Genomic DNA, 15,398 nt, shown 5'->3' on the forward strand with positions numbered 1-15,398 from the left:
AGCACCGCCCTGGGCAGACAGGCAGGAACTAGAACCTCCCTGGGCGGGTTTTCTAAACATTTCAGGGTCAGGGGCCAAGTGGGGGCTAGGCTTTGTGAAACCATGGCGTCTTTCCGTCTGTGTGGCAGGAATCTGGAGGATTCGATCTTTGAATCTGGTCCTGGTGACCTGCTTCTGTGCCTTGTGGGATGCCAATCTGTACCAGGAAGCGGGGCAGTGAGGTGGAGGGGGTGGAGGAAATGACATCGGTACTTCGAGCTCCCACCAGGACCCCACATCTTCCTTTGGGGTCGGATGCTCTCAGTCTTTTCTTGCATCACGGACCCTGTTAGGAGGTGGATGGAAGCTTGGGCCCACTCCCAAGAAGAAGTGCAGCAACACACACCGTAAAGGTTTGCATTGGGACCAGGAGTGTGCACCCGCCCAGGCACCCTTCAGCCTCGGTCCCACTGCAATATGCTCACCCCTCGGAGGGGGGGATGACATCGCAGCCGCGTCGGTCACTGGGTCATACAGTGGAGTCAACATCAGTGGCAGGAAGGGGCCCAGGAAAGGGTTGCTAACACGTGACGGGCAGAAAATTTCAGAAAGGGGAATACAGCTGGAGAAGGGACCTGGCATGTGGCATAGACTTGGATCCAAAAAGGGAATCCACATGGGGAAGAGACAGACCATGCTGGATAGTCCAAACAGGGCGGCCGTGCCCTGCCAGTCAGGGTCCACGGTTACACTCACTATGTTTCCAGCATCACTTTTCTGAATGCAAAATAACTTATGACTACTACAGAAAATGGAGCAAATACAGGGCCTATCAAAGAAGAGTATTTAAAAATGTATCCGTGAGCCCACTGGGCCAGAAGAGAATTCATTTACGATTATATGGTGTTGGAGAAGACTCTTGAGAGTTCCTTGGACTGCAAGGAGATCAAACCAGTCAATCTTAAAGGAAATTAATCCTGAATATTCATTGGAGGAACTGATGCTGAGGCTGAAGGTCCAATACAGTGGCCACCTGATGCCAAGAGCCAACTCATTGGAAAAGACCCTGATGCTAGGAAAGATGGAAGGCAGGAGGAGAAGGGGGTGACAGAGGATAAGATGGTTGGACAGTATCACCAACTCGATGGAGATGAGTTTGAGCAAGCTCTGGGAGATAGTGAAGGACAGGGAAGCCTGTCATGCTACAGTCCATGGGGTCACAAAGAGTCAGACGTGACTGAACGACTGAACCACAACAACAATGTTATATATATGTGTGTGTGTGTGTGTATGTATCCTTCCAGGCATTTCTCTCCCACCCCCATGCATTCTTAATATCTATCTATTTACTCTTATTTTTAAAGAGACAGGAGATTTTCCTGCCAATCCAGTGGTTAAGGCTTCATCTTTCAATGCAGGGGGCCCAGGGTTCAATACCTGGTTGGGGAGCTAAGAGCCAATATGCCTTGAAGCCAAAAGACCAAAACATAAGATAGAAACAATACTGTAACAAATCAGATAAAGACTTTAAAAATGATCCACATCAAAAAAAATTTTTTTTAAAAAAAAGACAAATTTGGGGATTATGCCGCTCTGTTTTCTCATTTGCTTTTTTCCATCATCAAGGTTAAGGATGCTCCTGTTAGCAGCTGCCCACTAGCTCACGGCTCTTGGTGGCTGCCTGATGTTTGACCGAATGGATATTGGAATTGATGTAGATCAGAGTCCTTGGCCATTTATTGGGGGTGATGTTAAGATTCAGTCTTTTGGGCTACACGGTATGATATCACTTATCTGAATCTCAGAGATCCAGAATTTACAGCAAAGATGTTTATGAAATGGACCCTGGCTGCCAAGGAAATTGACAGTGAGCAACGAGATGGCAAAAAGTGCATTCATCAATGGATGAGAAAACAACATGTCATGGGATTAAAGTGCCAGAGCGCAGGGAGGAAGCTGGGAGATGCTGGGCAGATGCAGGCACGCATGGACCTGGGGCAGCCCCTCCCAGGCCTTGCTGGACACCAGGCTCCCTTTTGGAAGATCCTGGGGGAGCGAGAAGGCCGACTGCGCTGGGCCTCCCCAGGTCCTGTGGCGACCCAGTGAGGTCCCATGGTGGGGACGGATGTCAGCTGCCCACATCTCAGCCCGCTCGTCAGTTCCAAACTTTAAACACAGGTGACACAGACCAGAGCCCCAGACTAGCGGCTTGAGCATCACATGGACTCTGCTGGCCTCTCTTGGTCTTTAGAAGTGACTCTGTGGGCCTTTGCAGGTCACAGCTGCCCTGGAGGAGAATGTTCAGGAATGATTCACTAAGAAGGATGCTGACTTCAGGAAGGGGGCCTCAGTGAGCAGGAGCAAGAGGGTGGTCACGGAGGCAGCTCTGTCCTGTTCTCTCCTCCCCCCAGCCCCGTCGGGCTCTCCTGAGAGGCTACTGTGGGCAGGCCAGGCCCTGGTGGGCCTGCAGAGCTTTGAAAATTGTTTACAGACACGTAGAAATAGAGCTGTGTTTCAGCATTTCTGCCAAGAACTCTGCTAAGGAATTTGCATAAGGCACATTTCCCAAGTGACAAAAAGAAAAGCAAGGTTTGGTTTCAGTCTTCTGGGTTTTTTGCTTGACCTGGCTGTAAACTCAGGCCCCTGCGGCCAGCTCTACGGTCTTTATGTTTTGGGCCAGGCCTGGGCAGGGACTGTAGACCGCCAGGCTCCTCTGTCCACGGGGTTCTCTGGGCAGGAATACTGGAGTGGGTTGCCATGACTTTTTCCAGGGGATTTTCCTGATCCAGGGATGGAACTTGTGTCCAGGTGGCGTTAGTGGTAAAGAACCCACCTGCAAATGCAGGAGATGTAAGAGACACAGGTTGATCCCTGGGTCAGGAAGATCCCCTTGAGAAGGTAACGGTTACCCACACCAGTATTCTTGCTTGGAGAATCCCATGGACAGAGGAGCCTGGTGGGCTACAGCCCATGAGGTTGCAAAGAGTCAGACATGACTGAGCGACTAAGCACACAGTACGCACGGGCAAGGACAAAGGCTGGATGGGAGCAGGGCTGCCCTGTGCCTGCAGGGTGCCTGGGCCCGTCCTGCAAACAAGAAGAAAGGGAGAGAGGGAGGGGGGTGCCCTGGACTGTTCACCTCCTGCCGGGAAGCAAGAGGAGGCCCTGGGTGTCCTGTGTTTAAAACATCCTTCCATCTAAGTGAGACCCCAGCCTCCTGAAGAAGGAAAACATTCTGTAGAAAAGGAAGGAAACTCTTTAAGGTGAATTAAGAGCTACAGAAAAATTTATATTTGACTCCAAAAAATTAAACACTTGAGAAGGTTAAAAAAAAAAAGCAGGAAATTCCATTCGAACACAAGTCAGACCAATGTAACGTGGTTTACAGACGGGCAGTTCTAGCGGGTGCCTCTCTGAACCTCAGAAGCAGAGAACAGTCAGTAGCAGCTCAGAGACACCAGACCCAGCACATATGTGTGTGAGCATGGCGTGCTTGCCTGTTCATATGTGTATGTGTGTAAGGGTTTGTGTACTATTGAGTATATGTGCCTATGTTTCTGTGTGTGTCTACATGTATGGGTGTGTATGCGCCTCTGTGTCTGTGTGTCTGTGTGTGTATGTGTGTCCACATCTGGCCGGGCCTAGTGGAGCAGCCTGGCAGCCTTCACAGGCTGGCTTGCTTCTGGCAGCAGTGCAGGGTCAGGACTGACCTTCTGAGAGCCTGGGGTGACCAGTTCCCCAAGTGACTGATGATAGAGGTCTGACTGCCGGACCCCTGTTCAGAGGGCCTCCCCTGTCCACTTCTAGGGTCCCTGTGATGTCTTTGGGGGAGGCACAGATGCTACGTCTGGGCGGCTCTTTGGAACGCATACCCCCCTGTCCCAGGGGCTCAGCTCAGGTGAGGCAACAGTGGTCATTTCCAGGTTAGTAGTGGAGCCTGGGGAGCTGAGGGGCAGTCAGCCACAAGTGCCAGGAGAGGACAGGCCTAAAGCCAAGTGGAGTTCAAGGGGCATAAGAACCACCTCCTGTGGTGTGTGAACCCCACAATCCTGTGCACAGAGAGCAGCCAGGAGGAGATGGGGGTGCTGGGGGCTGACATGGGGAGAGGTACCAAAATGGGGCTGGGGTAACCCGCTGCCCAGAGTGCCCCCCAACCCCAACGATCCAGCTCTCCAAAGCTCCTGGAACCCTAACCCTGACCCTCTTGTCCCCGAGAAATACAAGCCCCCTCCACCCCTGCCATTCAGGGCCCGGGTCTCCGGGGCTAGAATGAACACAGCTAGTAAAAACACGAGTAACTGTGATCTCGTGAGCCTGGACCGTGTCTTCCAGGTAACCTATGTGCATGTGTGTGACTTCTGTGATTCACACAAGAGCCCTAGGAGGAGATTCGAGTTAGTTCTGGAGGATTTGGGGCAAGGACAGGCCAGGGGAGATGGTTACCACGGCTCTGTCCTTTAACGGTCCTCAATCCACGAGCCACCTGAAGGCAGAAATACAGATACTTCTCTGCCTGATTGCTGCTCTCACGGCCAGAGACCGGAAGTCTCACAGCTCTCGGCAGGAGTTCTGGAAATTAATTAACGGCCTCTTTAACACGCCTGTGTACAAAGAATGGAAGGCCTGGAGCTGGCTTCTGTGCAGGGAGGGGCCAGTGGAGCTGGAGGAGAGGAGGATGAAGCAGGAGGCACCTGCTGCCCCCCTCCACCCGCCAGGCATCTGCTCTCCAGGTGGTGACTGGAAGACGGTTCTTCTGTGTAAGTGTAGGCAGTGACTCAGCAGTGAACGCTTTTTGTGATCTCTGGCTGAACCACTTCCCACGTGTGGACAGATCTACCCCATGGGGCTTGGTGGAAAGTGGGGCTTGCCTCCCACTGCAGAAGATGAAAACAGCAAATGCTCACAGCAGTGGTTGAATTGTGCCCCCATAAGAGACAGGCAATGACATAGGGAAAAGCTATGATGAATCTAGAGAGCATAATAAAAAGCAGAGACGTCACTTTGCCGACAAAGGTCTGTAGAGTCAAAGCTATGGTTTTTCCAGTAGTCATGTACGGATGTGAGAGCTGGACCATAAAGAAGGCTGAGTGCTGAAGAACGGATGCCTTTGAACTGTGGTGCTGGAGGAGACTCTTGAAGGTCCCTTGAACAGCAAGGAGATCAAAGCAGTCAATCTTAAAGGAAATCAACTCAGAATATTCATTGGAAAGACTGATGCTGAAGCTGAAGCTCTAATCCTTTGGCCACCTGATGTGAAGAGCCGACTCACTGGAAAAGATCCTGATGCTGGGAAAGATTGAGGGCAAGAGAAGAAGGGGACGACAGAGGACATGATGGTTGGATGGCATCACCGACTCAATGGACATGAGTTTGAACAAACTCCAGGAGAGAGTAAACGGCAGAGGAACCTGGCATTCAGCAGTCCATGGGCTGCAAAGAGTCGGACATGACTGACCAACTGAACAACGACAAAGGAACAGGCTCACATCCTGACCCCCAGAATGCAAGTGTGGATCCTGAGATAAGATCGTCCTGGGTGAGGGTGGGCTCAAAATCCACAGAGAGGTGCCTGATGTGGGAAGGTAGGGGAGACCCGAGTACGAAGGTGCACAGGGGGAGGCTGAGTGCAGGCAGCAGCAGCCTGCAGTGACGGCCACACGCCAAGCCCCAGGGCAGCCTGGAAGGCGCAGCAGGCTCGGGACAGGATCCCTCCAGAAGGAACTGGCCCTGCTGCACCTTGACCTCAGGCATCTGGCCTCCCGACTGTGGGAGACTTCACTGCTGTTGTTCCAAGCCCCCTCGTTTGGGTGCTTTGAGATGACCACCCCAGGAAACCAACATACTCAGTTTCTCTGGCCTTCCCTGCAGTGGGCAGGGGTAGGAGGCAGGGTGTGTGTGTGGACACGGGGTCCACTCTGTTCAGACTCTGGACCTGCAGCTGGTGAACAGAGAAGAAGCCTGATGTTTGCCGCGGTGGCCATGAGCTATGGGGGTCCCGGCACTGATCTTGGGGTGCTGGGGATACTGTAATCTGGGGCTCAGATCTGCCAGATCTGAGTCCTCACTGCATCAGCTCTATGTGGTGTATGGGGTATTGCTCCTGCTGCACGGCTACTGAGGAGCCTCGTCCTGACACTCTCAGCACACAGGGGACCCCCTCCCAAAATCCCTTGGAGGCAAAGCCTCTTTTCTGCTCAGTTGCAGCCATGACCAGTGTCTGTGGCAGTGGCTACAAGGCCAGCTGCCACAGCGCTTTCTAACCTGCTCTTCCTGGAGCCTCCCCCCAAATCCCCAGCTCCTCATGGTGAAAGGTGCTGGTGAGAGCTGCCCCCTAGGACCCTAGGGCTTGTTGTTGGGTCTCTAAGTCTTGTCCAACTCTTTGCAACCCCATGGACTGCACAATGCCAGGCTTCCCTGTCCTTCACTATCTCTCGGAGTTTGCTCAAACTCATGTCCATTGAATTGATGGTGCCATCCAGCCATCTCATCCTCTGTTGACCCCTCCCCCTCTTTCCCTCAATCTTTCCCAGCATTACAGTCTTTTCCAGTGAGTCAGTTCTTCCTATCAGGTGACCAAAGTACTGGAGCTTCAGCTTCAACATCAGTCCTTCCAATGAATATTCAGGACTGATTTCCTTTTAGGACTGACTGGTTGGATCTCCTTGCAGTCCAAGGGACTCTCAAGAGTCTTCTCCAACACCACAGTTCAAAAGCATCCATTCTTCGAAGCTCAGCCTTCTTTATGGTATTTACTTTTCCAATTTGCTGAATGAACTCAAGCAGGTCACCTAATCTCTTTGGCTCCTTCACTGTCAATGGGGAAAACATAACTGTTTTGCAGCTCTAATGACCGAATGGATTTAAAAAACGCTGCTGCACTTTGACAGAGAAGGCAATGGCATCCCACTCCAGTACTCTTGCCTGGAAAATCCCATGGATGGAGAAGCCTGGTAGGCTGAGGTCCACGGGGTCCTAAGAGTCAGACACGACTGAGTGACTTCACTTTCATGCATTGGAGAAGGAAATGGCAACCCACTCCAGTGTTCTTGCCTGGAGAATCCCAGGGATGGGGGAGCCTGGTGGGCTGCCGTCTATGGGGTTGCACAGAGTCAGACACGACTGAAGTGACTTAGCAGCAGCAGCAGCAGCCGCACTTTGAAAAGGGTGACTGTAAATCATGATTCAAGTTCTTTAGGTGAATTGGTTTTGGACACAATCGTGATTTTTTTTTTTTCTTGGAAAAAATCAAGCAGTTCATACAAGGTATGAAAAGTGACCTTCAATGAGTTAGTCAGGTAGAGGCTGTGATGCCATCCCGACAGCCTTACCTCTGGAATCTGTTTACTCACTCCACAAGTCAGTCCTAGGAGATATTAACCTTGACATTAGCCTTGACACTGACAAAAAGCCATCTCTTTGGGCCCTGGGTGGGGAATTGTGGACCACAAGGAATTCAAGCACTGCCCCTTATTTTATGGATGGGACACAAAGGGTGACTGCCTGAAGCCGTTATCTTCCGGAGTTTTAGCTCCTTGGTCACTGAGTCAAGACGCAGTCACTGGTGGTCATTCAGTAGACACCTTCCCCTAAAATTGTGAAACCAGAGAGTATGGGTTGGTGTGTTCTCATTTATGTAAAAAGAGACACACACAAGCTATTCTGCAGAGGTTTGTCTCTGGGGGGGCTCGGTCTAGGAAGCCCCATAGTTTCCTCTGTGCTCTTCTGTGCTACCACGACACATACCATCTGATGACACGTACCGGATTGCAAATTACTGTGTACTTCTAACATGTTGCGAGTTACTGGGTTACTTCTCAAACAGAATAAAACGCTTAAGATTCATCACTCTTCTAGCCTTTGTTAACTTCAAAGGTAAGTACTGAGTACTTGACAAAGACAAGACATTCGCTCTGAGCCTCACCTCCCCTGCCATCATCACACACCACGGCTTAAGTGGTTTAATTTACGCTGAGGTTAAAAGACACAGCAGTGAAAAGGCATCGACATGCCACTCACATTCGACGCGCTTCTCCAGCACTGCCAAGTGATTTGCAACTTCAGCTTTCAGCTCGTTGATTTTAAAAGCTCTGGGAAGGAAAAAAAACAAAACAACATAACTCCTCAAATTCTCCAAGTTAAAGTGGGTTCAGTCAACATCTGCCTGCTCCTTGCCATGGTGAGACTCACAGGTGGGCTGGTGAGGGGCCCAAACAGAGGAGTTGTTTTTAAGGAACTCATGGGAGTTGGAGGCGGGCGGGGAGGAGGAAAAGGACACACTCTGGAATTATCTCGAAGGTGTATTTTCCAAGTCTGGAACACAGAGCGGGCACGATTACTCCCCATACCCAGCCAGTGAGCAGATGCTCTTTGGGGAGGACCTGGGGTCTCTGCTCACCCCTGGCACGGACCAGCACTCCGCCCCCCCGCCCCCCGCCCTGCTCCCCACACACACCATGTCCTGCTGGGCACAGACCACCTCAGGCAGCTGGTGTGCCCTTCTCTGGGCTCCAACCCAATCAGTTCAACAACGCTTGGGCTTTAAGAAAATACCCTATGGCTTCTCCCCATTTCAAATACCCGGGGGGCAGTAAGATGCCATAGGAGGTAACTGAGAAGACGTAAAGCATTGACTCCAGAACCGGCAGCATAACTCAGAATGAAGAGTGAGTCAGACATCAAACACAGGATCTCTGTGCTGTCAACTCCCACAGGCTGAAGTCCTCGCCCCAAAGAGCCAGCTGAGGACATTCTCAGCAACGGGGTCCCTACTCTGAAAGCACCAGCAGGCTAGCGTCTCCTGGACCCCATGCACGCTGGCTTAGTTACAGAATCCCCAAAGGACCCCCACCAGGCAGGCAGCTTCTCCGGGGAAGTGATGGGTGAGGGCCCATCAGCTGAGATAGCAAGGAGCCCACTCGCCATGGGAAAGAGTGGATGTATCCAGAAGATTCTGTACCTTGAGAACTGCTCCGCCACCTGGGTCAGCACGTTCTGGATCAGTTCTTCTTTCTCTGCAGATGAGAAAAGAAAGCCTGATGGAAAAGGGTGTGCTCTGTGGACCATGGGCTGAACCCCAACACTGCGCCCAGGAGCTGCCTGGGTACCTGACGGGGGGTGCTCTGGCCACTGGTCAGCAGCAGAGCCTCTCCTGGGCCCCAGGTTTCCCGTCCAGCTTCAGATGCCCTGTCCCCCGGGACAGCTCTCAGCGGTGCCTAGGCAGAGTGGCTGGAGCTGTGATCCTCCCGCAGTCAGCACCAGTCATAAAAGCGGGCAGGACTGGTCTTTAAATATGGGACACTTTCATGCAGTTGCCCTGGTCCATTTTATGGGGGCAATTACTATGACAGAAAGTTCAAAGCATAGCTTGAGTGCAACACACACCGTTCTCACGGTAGGTCCCAGAGACAGGAAGCGGCTGGGGTGAGCGAGTTTGTCCCTCTGTAGCCTGGCACATAAAACTGGGCTGGGCGGCTGGGTTTACAAGGTTCAGACCCCAGGCTGTATGTACCTGCCCATTTTCCTGTTTCCTGACCGGGCCCAATGCAGGATGCCTCATAGAAAGGTGTGGAATGCATGGCACCAATCCAGCCGCTCTATGCTCTTGGGAAGGGCGGGCTCTCCCCTTGGTTCCAGGTGGCTGCTTAGATCACACCCTAAAACTCTGGGGACCTAAACAAGGCCTCCTCCTGAACGCGTGTAAGCTTCCATATAGACTCTAAAACCAACACAAATCAAAACCAAGCAAAGCCTGTCCAGACAGACAAAACCCCCAATAATCCAATTTGGCAACAGGGCTCTAAAGCTAAAAATGTTCACGTGCTCTGATTTAGTGTCTCCAATTCTAGGAAAAACCATACGTATGGACACAAAAGATGTTCATCACAACGTTATTTAACACAGTGAAAACTGTAATCGCCTATATGTCCATCAAATGAACATCACTTATACCATATAAATGATGGTGTATCTGTACTGTGGAAATATATTCTGCTACTAGGAATAATATCTTAGAAAAATGTTCATGTCTATTATTAAACTAAGAAAGTCATAAGACAGTGTGATTCCATTTCTTAAAACTTGGGAGAGTATACTCCAAAATAATAATAGTAGTTACTTTTTGGTTGTAAGATTATATTTGTTTTTCTTATTTTTGTTTCTGTATGTCTAATATACTTCTATAACAACTTATGTTAATTTCACAAAAGCATTTTAAAAAATAATCTAAAATAACCTCTAGGACCTCATTCCTTCACCTGCCAAATGTAAGGGTAGACCAGATGATCCAAGGTTTCCTCTGGCTTTAGCATCCTATGACTTGATGAGAAGGAAAACGATGTCCCCTTATATCTCTTGGAAATACAAGGGTAAAAATGTCAGCCAGGAAACTTTATTGAGCCACATGTTGAGCTGATCAAAGTCCTATCCTTCAGAGAGGACCAGACCCCCCAGGGAAGAAAAATGGTGGCTCCATTGACAAGAACCACCAGTGAGAAGGCTTCACAGGCCTCCTTGGTGAACTCAGCAGTATTTTAGATCACATACTCTGAAATCTTGGGCAAAAGTGTATCATATAACCTTCAAGAGTTAGTGGTCTGTCTCAGTCTTGACATATATTTAAAAGTCCATCAACAGTTGTAGAATGCACATTCTTTTCAGGTGACTATGAAGTGAAGTGAAAGCCGCTCAGGTGTGTCTGACTCTTTGCGAACCCATGGACTATATAGTCCATGAAGTTCTCCAGGCCAGAATACTGGAGTGGGTAGCCTTTCCCTTCTCTAGGGGATCTTCCCAACCCAGGGATCAAACCCAGGTCTCCCACACTGTAGGCAGATTCTTCACCAGCTGAGCCACAAGGGAAGCCCTGTGCCTATGAAGCATATACCAAAATAGACCATATGTTGGTCTACACACACACAAAACCCACAACAAATTTAAAAGAACCACAACCAAATAGAGTATGGTTTATGACTTTAAAGAGAATCAAACTAGAAATCAGTAACAGAAAGATCTTCACACATTTTGAAACTAAACGACACACTTCTAAGGAATACATGGGTCAAAGAGGAAGTCTTAAGGGATATAAAAATAGACACTGAATGGTAACTGCTTTACAATTTTGCTGTTTTCTGCCAAGTAGAATGAAAATGAAAATACAACTCGTGAAAATTTAGCTGTGGGACACAGCTAAAGCAGTGCTGAGAGGAATATCTATAGCACTGTATGCTTGCATTCACAAAGAGGAAAACTCTTAACTCCATAATCTAAGAACCTAGAAAAAGAAAAGCAAAAACAAACCCACAAGAACAGCAGAAGGAAGGATATAATAAAAAGCAGAAATCAATGAAATAGAAAACAAAATCAACACAGAAAATCAATGAAACAAAGAACTGGTTATTTAAAGATATCAATAAATTGACAAATCCCTGGCAAGACTAAGAAACACAGAGAGAAGACACAGATCACCAGTACCTGGAATGAAAGGGGAGACAGCATTACAGGCCTTGCAGACATCAAAAGGGTAACAAGGAAACACTAAAACCAACTCTAAACACATAATCTTGACATCCTAGATGAAAATGGACCAGATCCTAGAAAAGTATGAACTATCACACTCATCCAATATGAAGCACGCAATTTGAACAGTCTGTAACTATTAAGGAAATTGTGCTTATTTAAAAAGTCCCTCCAAAGAAATTTCCAGGTGCAAATGGTTTCACTGGAGAATTTTACCAAACATTTAGAGAAGAATTAATCAGTCCTTCAAGAATTAAACAATTTCTTCTAGAAAATAGAAGAGAAGGGTACACTTTTTGATTGACTTTGTGAAGCTAGTATTGACCTGATACCAAATCTAACAAAGACAACAAAAAAAGAATACTGCAAATCAATATCTGCCATTAACATGAATGCAAAAATTCTTAACAAAATATTAGCAATTAGAATTCAGCAAAATATAAAAATAGAACTAATAAGTGAGTTCAACATGGTCACAGTATACAAGATAAATATATAAATTGACTGTATCTATATACACTAGCAATGATCATGTTTCAGACACTGAAATTAAAATCACAGCACCATTTACAAACACTTAAAAAAACTCAAATAACCTAAGTGTAAATAAAACATATGGAGAAGTTGTGTGCTGAAAACTACAAAACCCTGGTGAAAGAAAGATATAAATGGTGAGCCCTACCATTTTCATAAGAGTCTTGTGATGAGAGTGAAAGAGGAGAGTGAAAACGCTGGCTTAAAACTCAACATTCAGAGTAAGATCATGGCATCTGGTCCCATCACTTCATGGCAAATAGATGGGGAAAAAGTGGAAGCAGTGAAAGATTTTATTTTCTTGGACCCCAAAATCACTGTGGACAGTGACTGCAGACATTCGTGGAGTTAAAAGACACTTGCTCCTTAGAAGGAAAGCTATGACAAACCTAGACAGCATATTAAAAAACAGAGATATCATTTTGCTGACAAAGGTCTGTAGAGTTAAAGTTATGGTTTGTCTAGTAATTATGTATGGATGTGAGAGAGGAACCATAAAGAACATGAGCACTGCGGAATTGATGCTTTTGAACTGTGGTCCTGGAGGAGACGCTTGAGAGTCCCTTGGACTGCAAGGAGATTAAACCAGTTAATCCTAAAGGAAATCAACCCTGAATATTCATTGGAAGGACTGATGCTGAAGCTGAAGTGTCAATACTTCAGCCACCTGATGCAAAGAGTCGACTCACTGGAAATGACCCTGATGCTGGGAAAGATTGAGGCCAGGAAGAGAAGGGGGTGACAGACAATGAGATGGTTGGATAGCATCACCGACTCAATGGACATGAGTGAGCAAACTCTGGGAAATAGTGAAGGACAGTGAAGCCTGGTGTGCTGCAGTCCATGTCGTCACAGAGTCCGACATGACTTGGTGACTGAATAACAACAACAAATGCAAAGTGGACTCTGAATGTAAAATGGGAAACTATAAAACTTAGAAAAAAATAGAGGAAAATCTTCAGATTCTTGGGCTAGGCAGAGAGTTCTCAGACTTGACAACAAAAACAATCCATAAAAGGGAAAATTGATAAACTGCACTTTATCAAAAGTAGAACTTTTCCTTTGAGAAAAATCCTGTTAAGAGATAAAAAGGTATATAGTCTGGGGAAAAAAATATTTGCAAATCACATATCTGAGAAAGACTTTAAAATAGACAATGAAAAGAATAGTAAAAACTCAACAGTAAAAAACAGAACAACTCAATTTGAAAATGGGCAGGGCACAGACATTTATTCATCTACTTGTTTTGGCTTGTGGGATCTTGGTTCCTGATCAGGGACTGAATCCAGGCCCCCGCAGTGAAAGCGCTGAGTCCTAACCACTGGACCCCCAGAGATTGCCATGAGCAGACATTTTACTGAAGAGAATATACAGATGGATGACAAGCACATGAAAAGATGCTGAGCTACATGAGTCATTGGGAAATGCAAATGAAACCACACTGAAATATCACTGCACATTTATCAAAAAAGCTAAAAAAAAAAAAAAAAGTGACAACCCCAATGCTGGAAAAGATGTAGAGAAACTAGCTTACTCACACACTGCTGGTGGGAATGTAAAACAGAACAGCGCTTCTGCAAAAGGGTTTGACATTTTCTTAACAAAACTAAACATACAACTACTGTATGACCTGCACTTGCCCTCTGGGACAGAGAAGAGACAGGTTATGTTTACACAGAAGTTGGTACACAATGTTCAGAGCAGCTTTTATTTTTAATTGCCCTAAACCAGAAACAACTCAGATGCCCTTCAGCAGGTGAATGAATAAGCAAACTGTGTTCCGGCCACACCATGAAATATTACTCAGTAATAAAAAGGACTGAACTTGTGATACACGTTAATAGCCTGGATACATTTCTAGAGAATTATGCTGAGCGAAAAAAGGTCAATCCCCAAACTCACTCTCTGGATGAATACATTTATAGAACATTCTTGAAATGGCAAAACTATAGAGATGGAGAACAGATGAATAAGTGTCAAGGGTTGAGGGGCAGTGGATAGAAGGGATCTGGATGACACTATAGAAAAGACACTTGCTCCTTGGAAGGAAGGCTATGACAAACCTAGAGAGCCTATTAAAAAGCAGAGACATCACTTTGCTGACAAAAGTCTGTATAGTCAAAGCTATGGTTTTTCCAGTAGTCAAGTATGGCTGTGAGAGTTGGATAAGAAGAAATCTGAGTGCCAAAGAATTGATGCTTTCAAATTGTGGTGCTACAGAAGACTCTTGAGAATCCCTTGGACAGCAAGAAGATCAAATCAGTGAATCCTAAAGGAAATCAGTCCTGAACAATGACTGGAAGGACTGAAGCTCCAATACTTTGGTCACTTGATGCAAAGAGCCAACTCACTGGAAAAGACCCTGATGCTGGGAAAGACTGAAGGCAGGAAGAGAAGGGGGTGACAAGAGGATGAGATGGTTGGATGGCTTCATCGACTCAACAGACATGAATCTGAGCAAACTCCAGGAGATAGTCAAGGACAGCAAAGCCTGGCCTGCTGCAGTTCACGGGGTCACAGAGTTGGAGACAACTTAACCACTGAACAACATAGAAGGACGGCACGAGGGCCCCTTGGGGGATGAGATGCTCTGTGCCTGGACTGAAGCAGTGTCGACAGCGCTGGGGTGAGATCTTCCTGCAGTCTGAAGGATGCTACCATACCTGGAAAAAGGGTAAAGGGTGCCTGGGTCTCTGCATTTTTTCTTACAACTGCATGTGATTGTATAATGACTTAAAAAAAGTTTAACAAAAATTTAATAGAGTGAATGGAAAGAAAAAGTTAAGGGGGACTTTTCCCTTGTCTTTTGAGGGGGGGCTCCTTTGAGCATTACGGGATTTTTAAAAAAGATTTTTCTTTTTGATGTGGACTATTTTTTAAGTCTTTATTGCATTTGTTACAGTATTGCTTCTGTGTTACCTTTTGATTCTTTGGCTGAGAGGCGTGTGGGATCTTAGCTCTCTGACCAGGATTCAAAACTGCATCTCCTGCATTGGAAGTCTTAACCACAGGATTTTGATGCTGAAATTTAGTTTCTACCCCAAGCACTTCATCCCATACCTTCCTTTTCCCGGTTCAATTTGAGGCTCGGACATTCATATTCCGGTCCATGTAACAGCTACACCTCAGCCCATGTGCCACCCATGTCAACAAATCTGATGTCTTCAGAAAGTGCACAGGCACAAAGGTAAGCTGGCAGGGATGGAGCCCCAGGGCGCTGGTCATGGGTCATGGCGCTCATTCCGCTGCCATCTCTATAATTTCGCCCTGAGCTGCTTCTTTACATCCTGCACGATCTGCATTCCTATGCAAGGGGAAAGGGCAAAAAAAAAAAAAAAAGCCTCTGTGCAAAAGGCCAACCACACCCACAC

General features: G+C 47.3%; 1 protein-coding gene across 11 annotated transcripts in view; it reads right to left on the bottom strand.

Annotated features, from left to right (window-relative positions):
• The window catches only part of PDE9A (phosphodiesterase 9A), a 106,598-nt gene that overhangs the window by 28,499 nt on the left and 62,701 nt on the right, over positions 1-15,398 (bottom strand). For 8 of the 11 annotated variants that reach the window (XM_061167517.1, XM_061167515.1, XM_061167514.1 and 5 more), the window contains 2 exons: positions 8,936-8,990; positions 7,996-8,066 (listed from right to left, as the gene is read on the bottom strand). In XM_061167517.1, the coding sequence (XP_061023500.1) occupies positions 7,996-8,066; positions 8,936-8,990 (126 nt within the window). Of the gene's footprint in view, positions 1-7,995; positions 8,067-8,935; positions 8,991-9,083; positions 9,254-9,360; positions 9,424-15,398 lie in introns of those variants that run through there. The other 3 variants (XM_061167523.1, XM_061167521.1, XM_061167518.1) reach the window with 2 other exon arrangements.

Source organism: Dama dama, chromosome 19 (genome assembly GCF_033118175.1).
Source record: "Dama dama isolate Ldn47 chromosome 19, ASM3311817v1, whole genome shotgun sequence".
Lineage (NCBI taxonomy): Eukaryota > Metazoa > Chordata > Mammalia > Artiodactyla > Cervidae > Dama > Dama dama.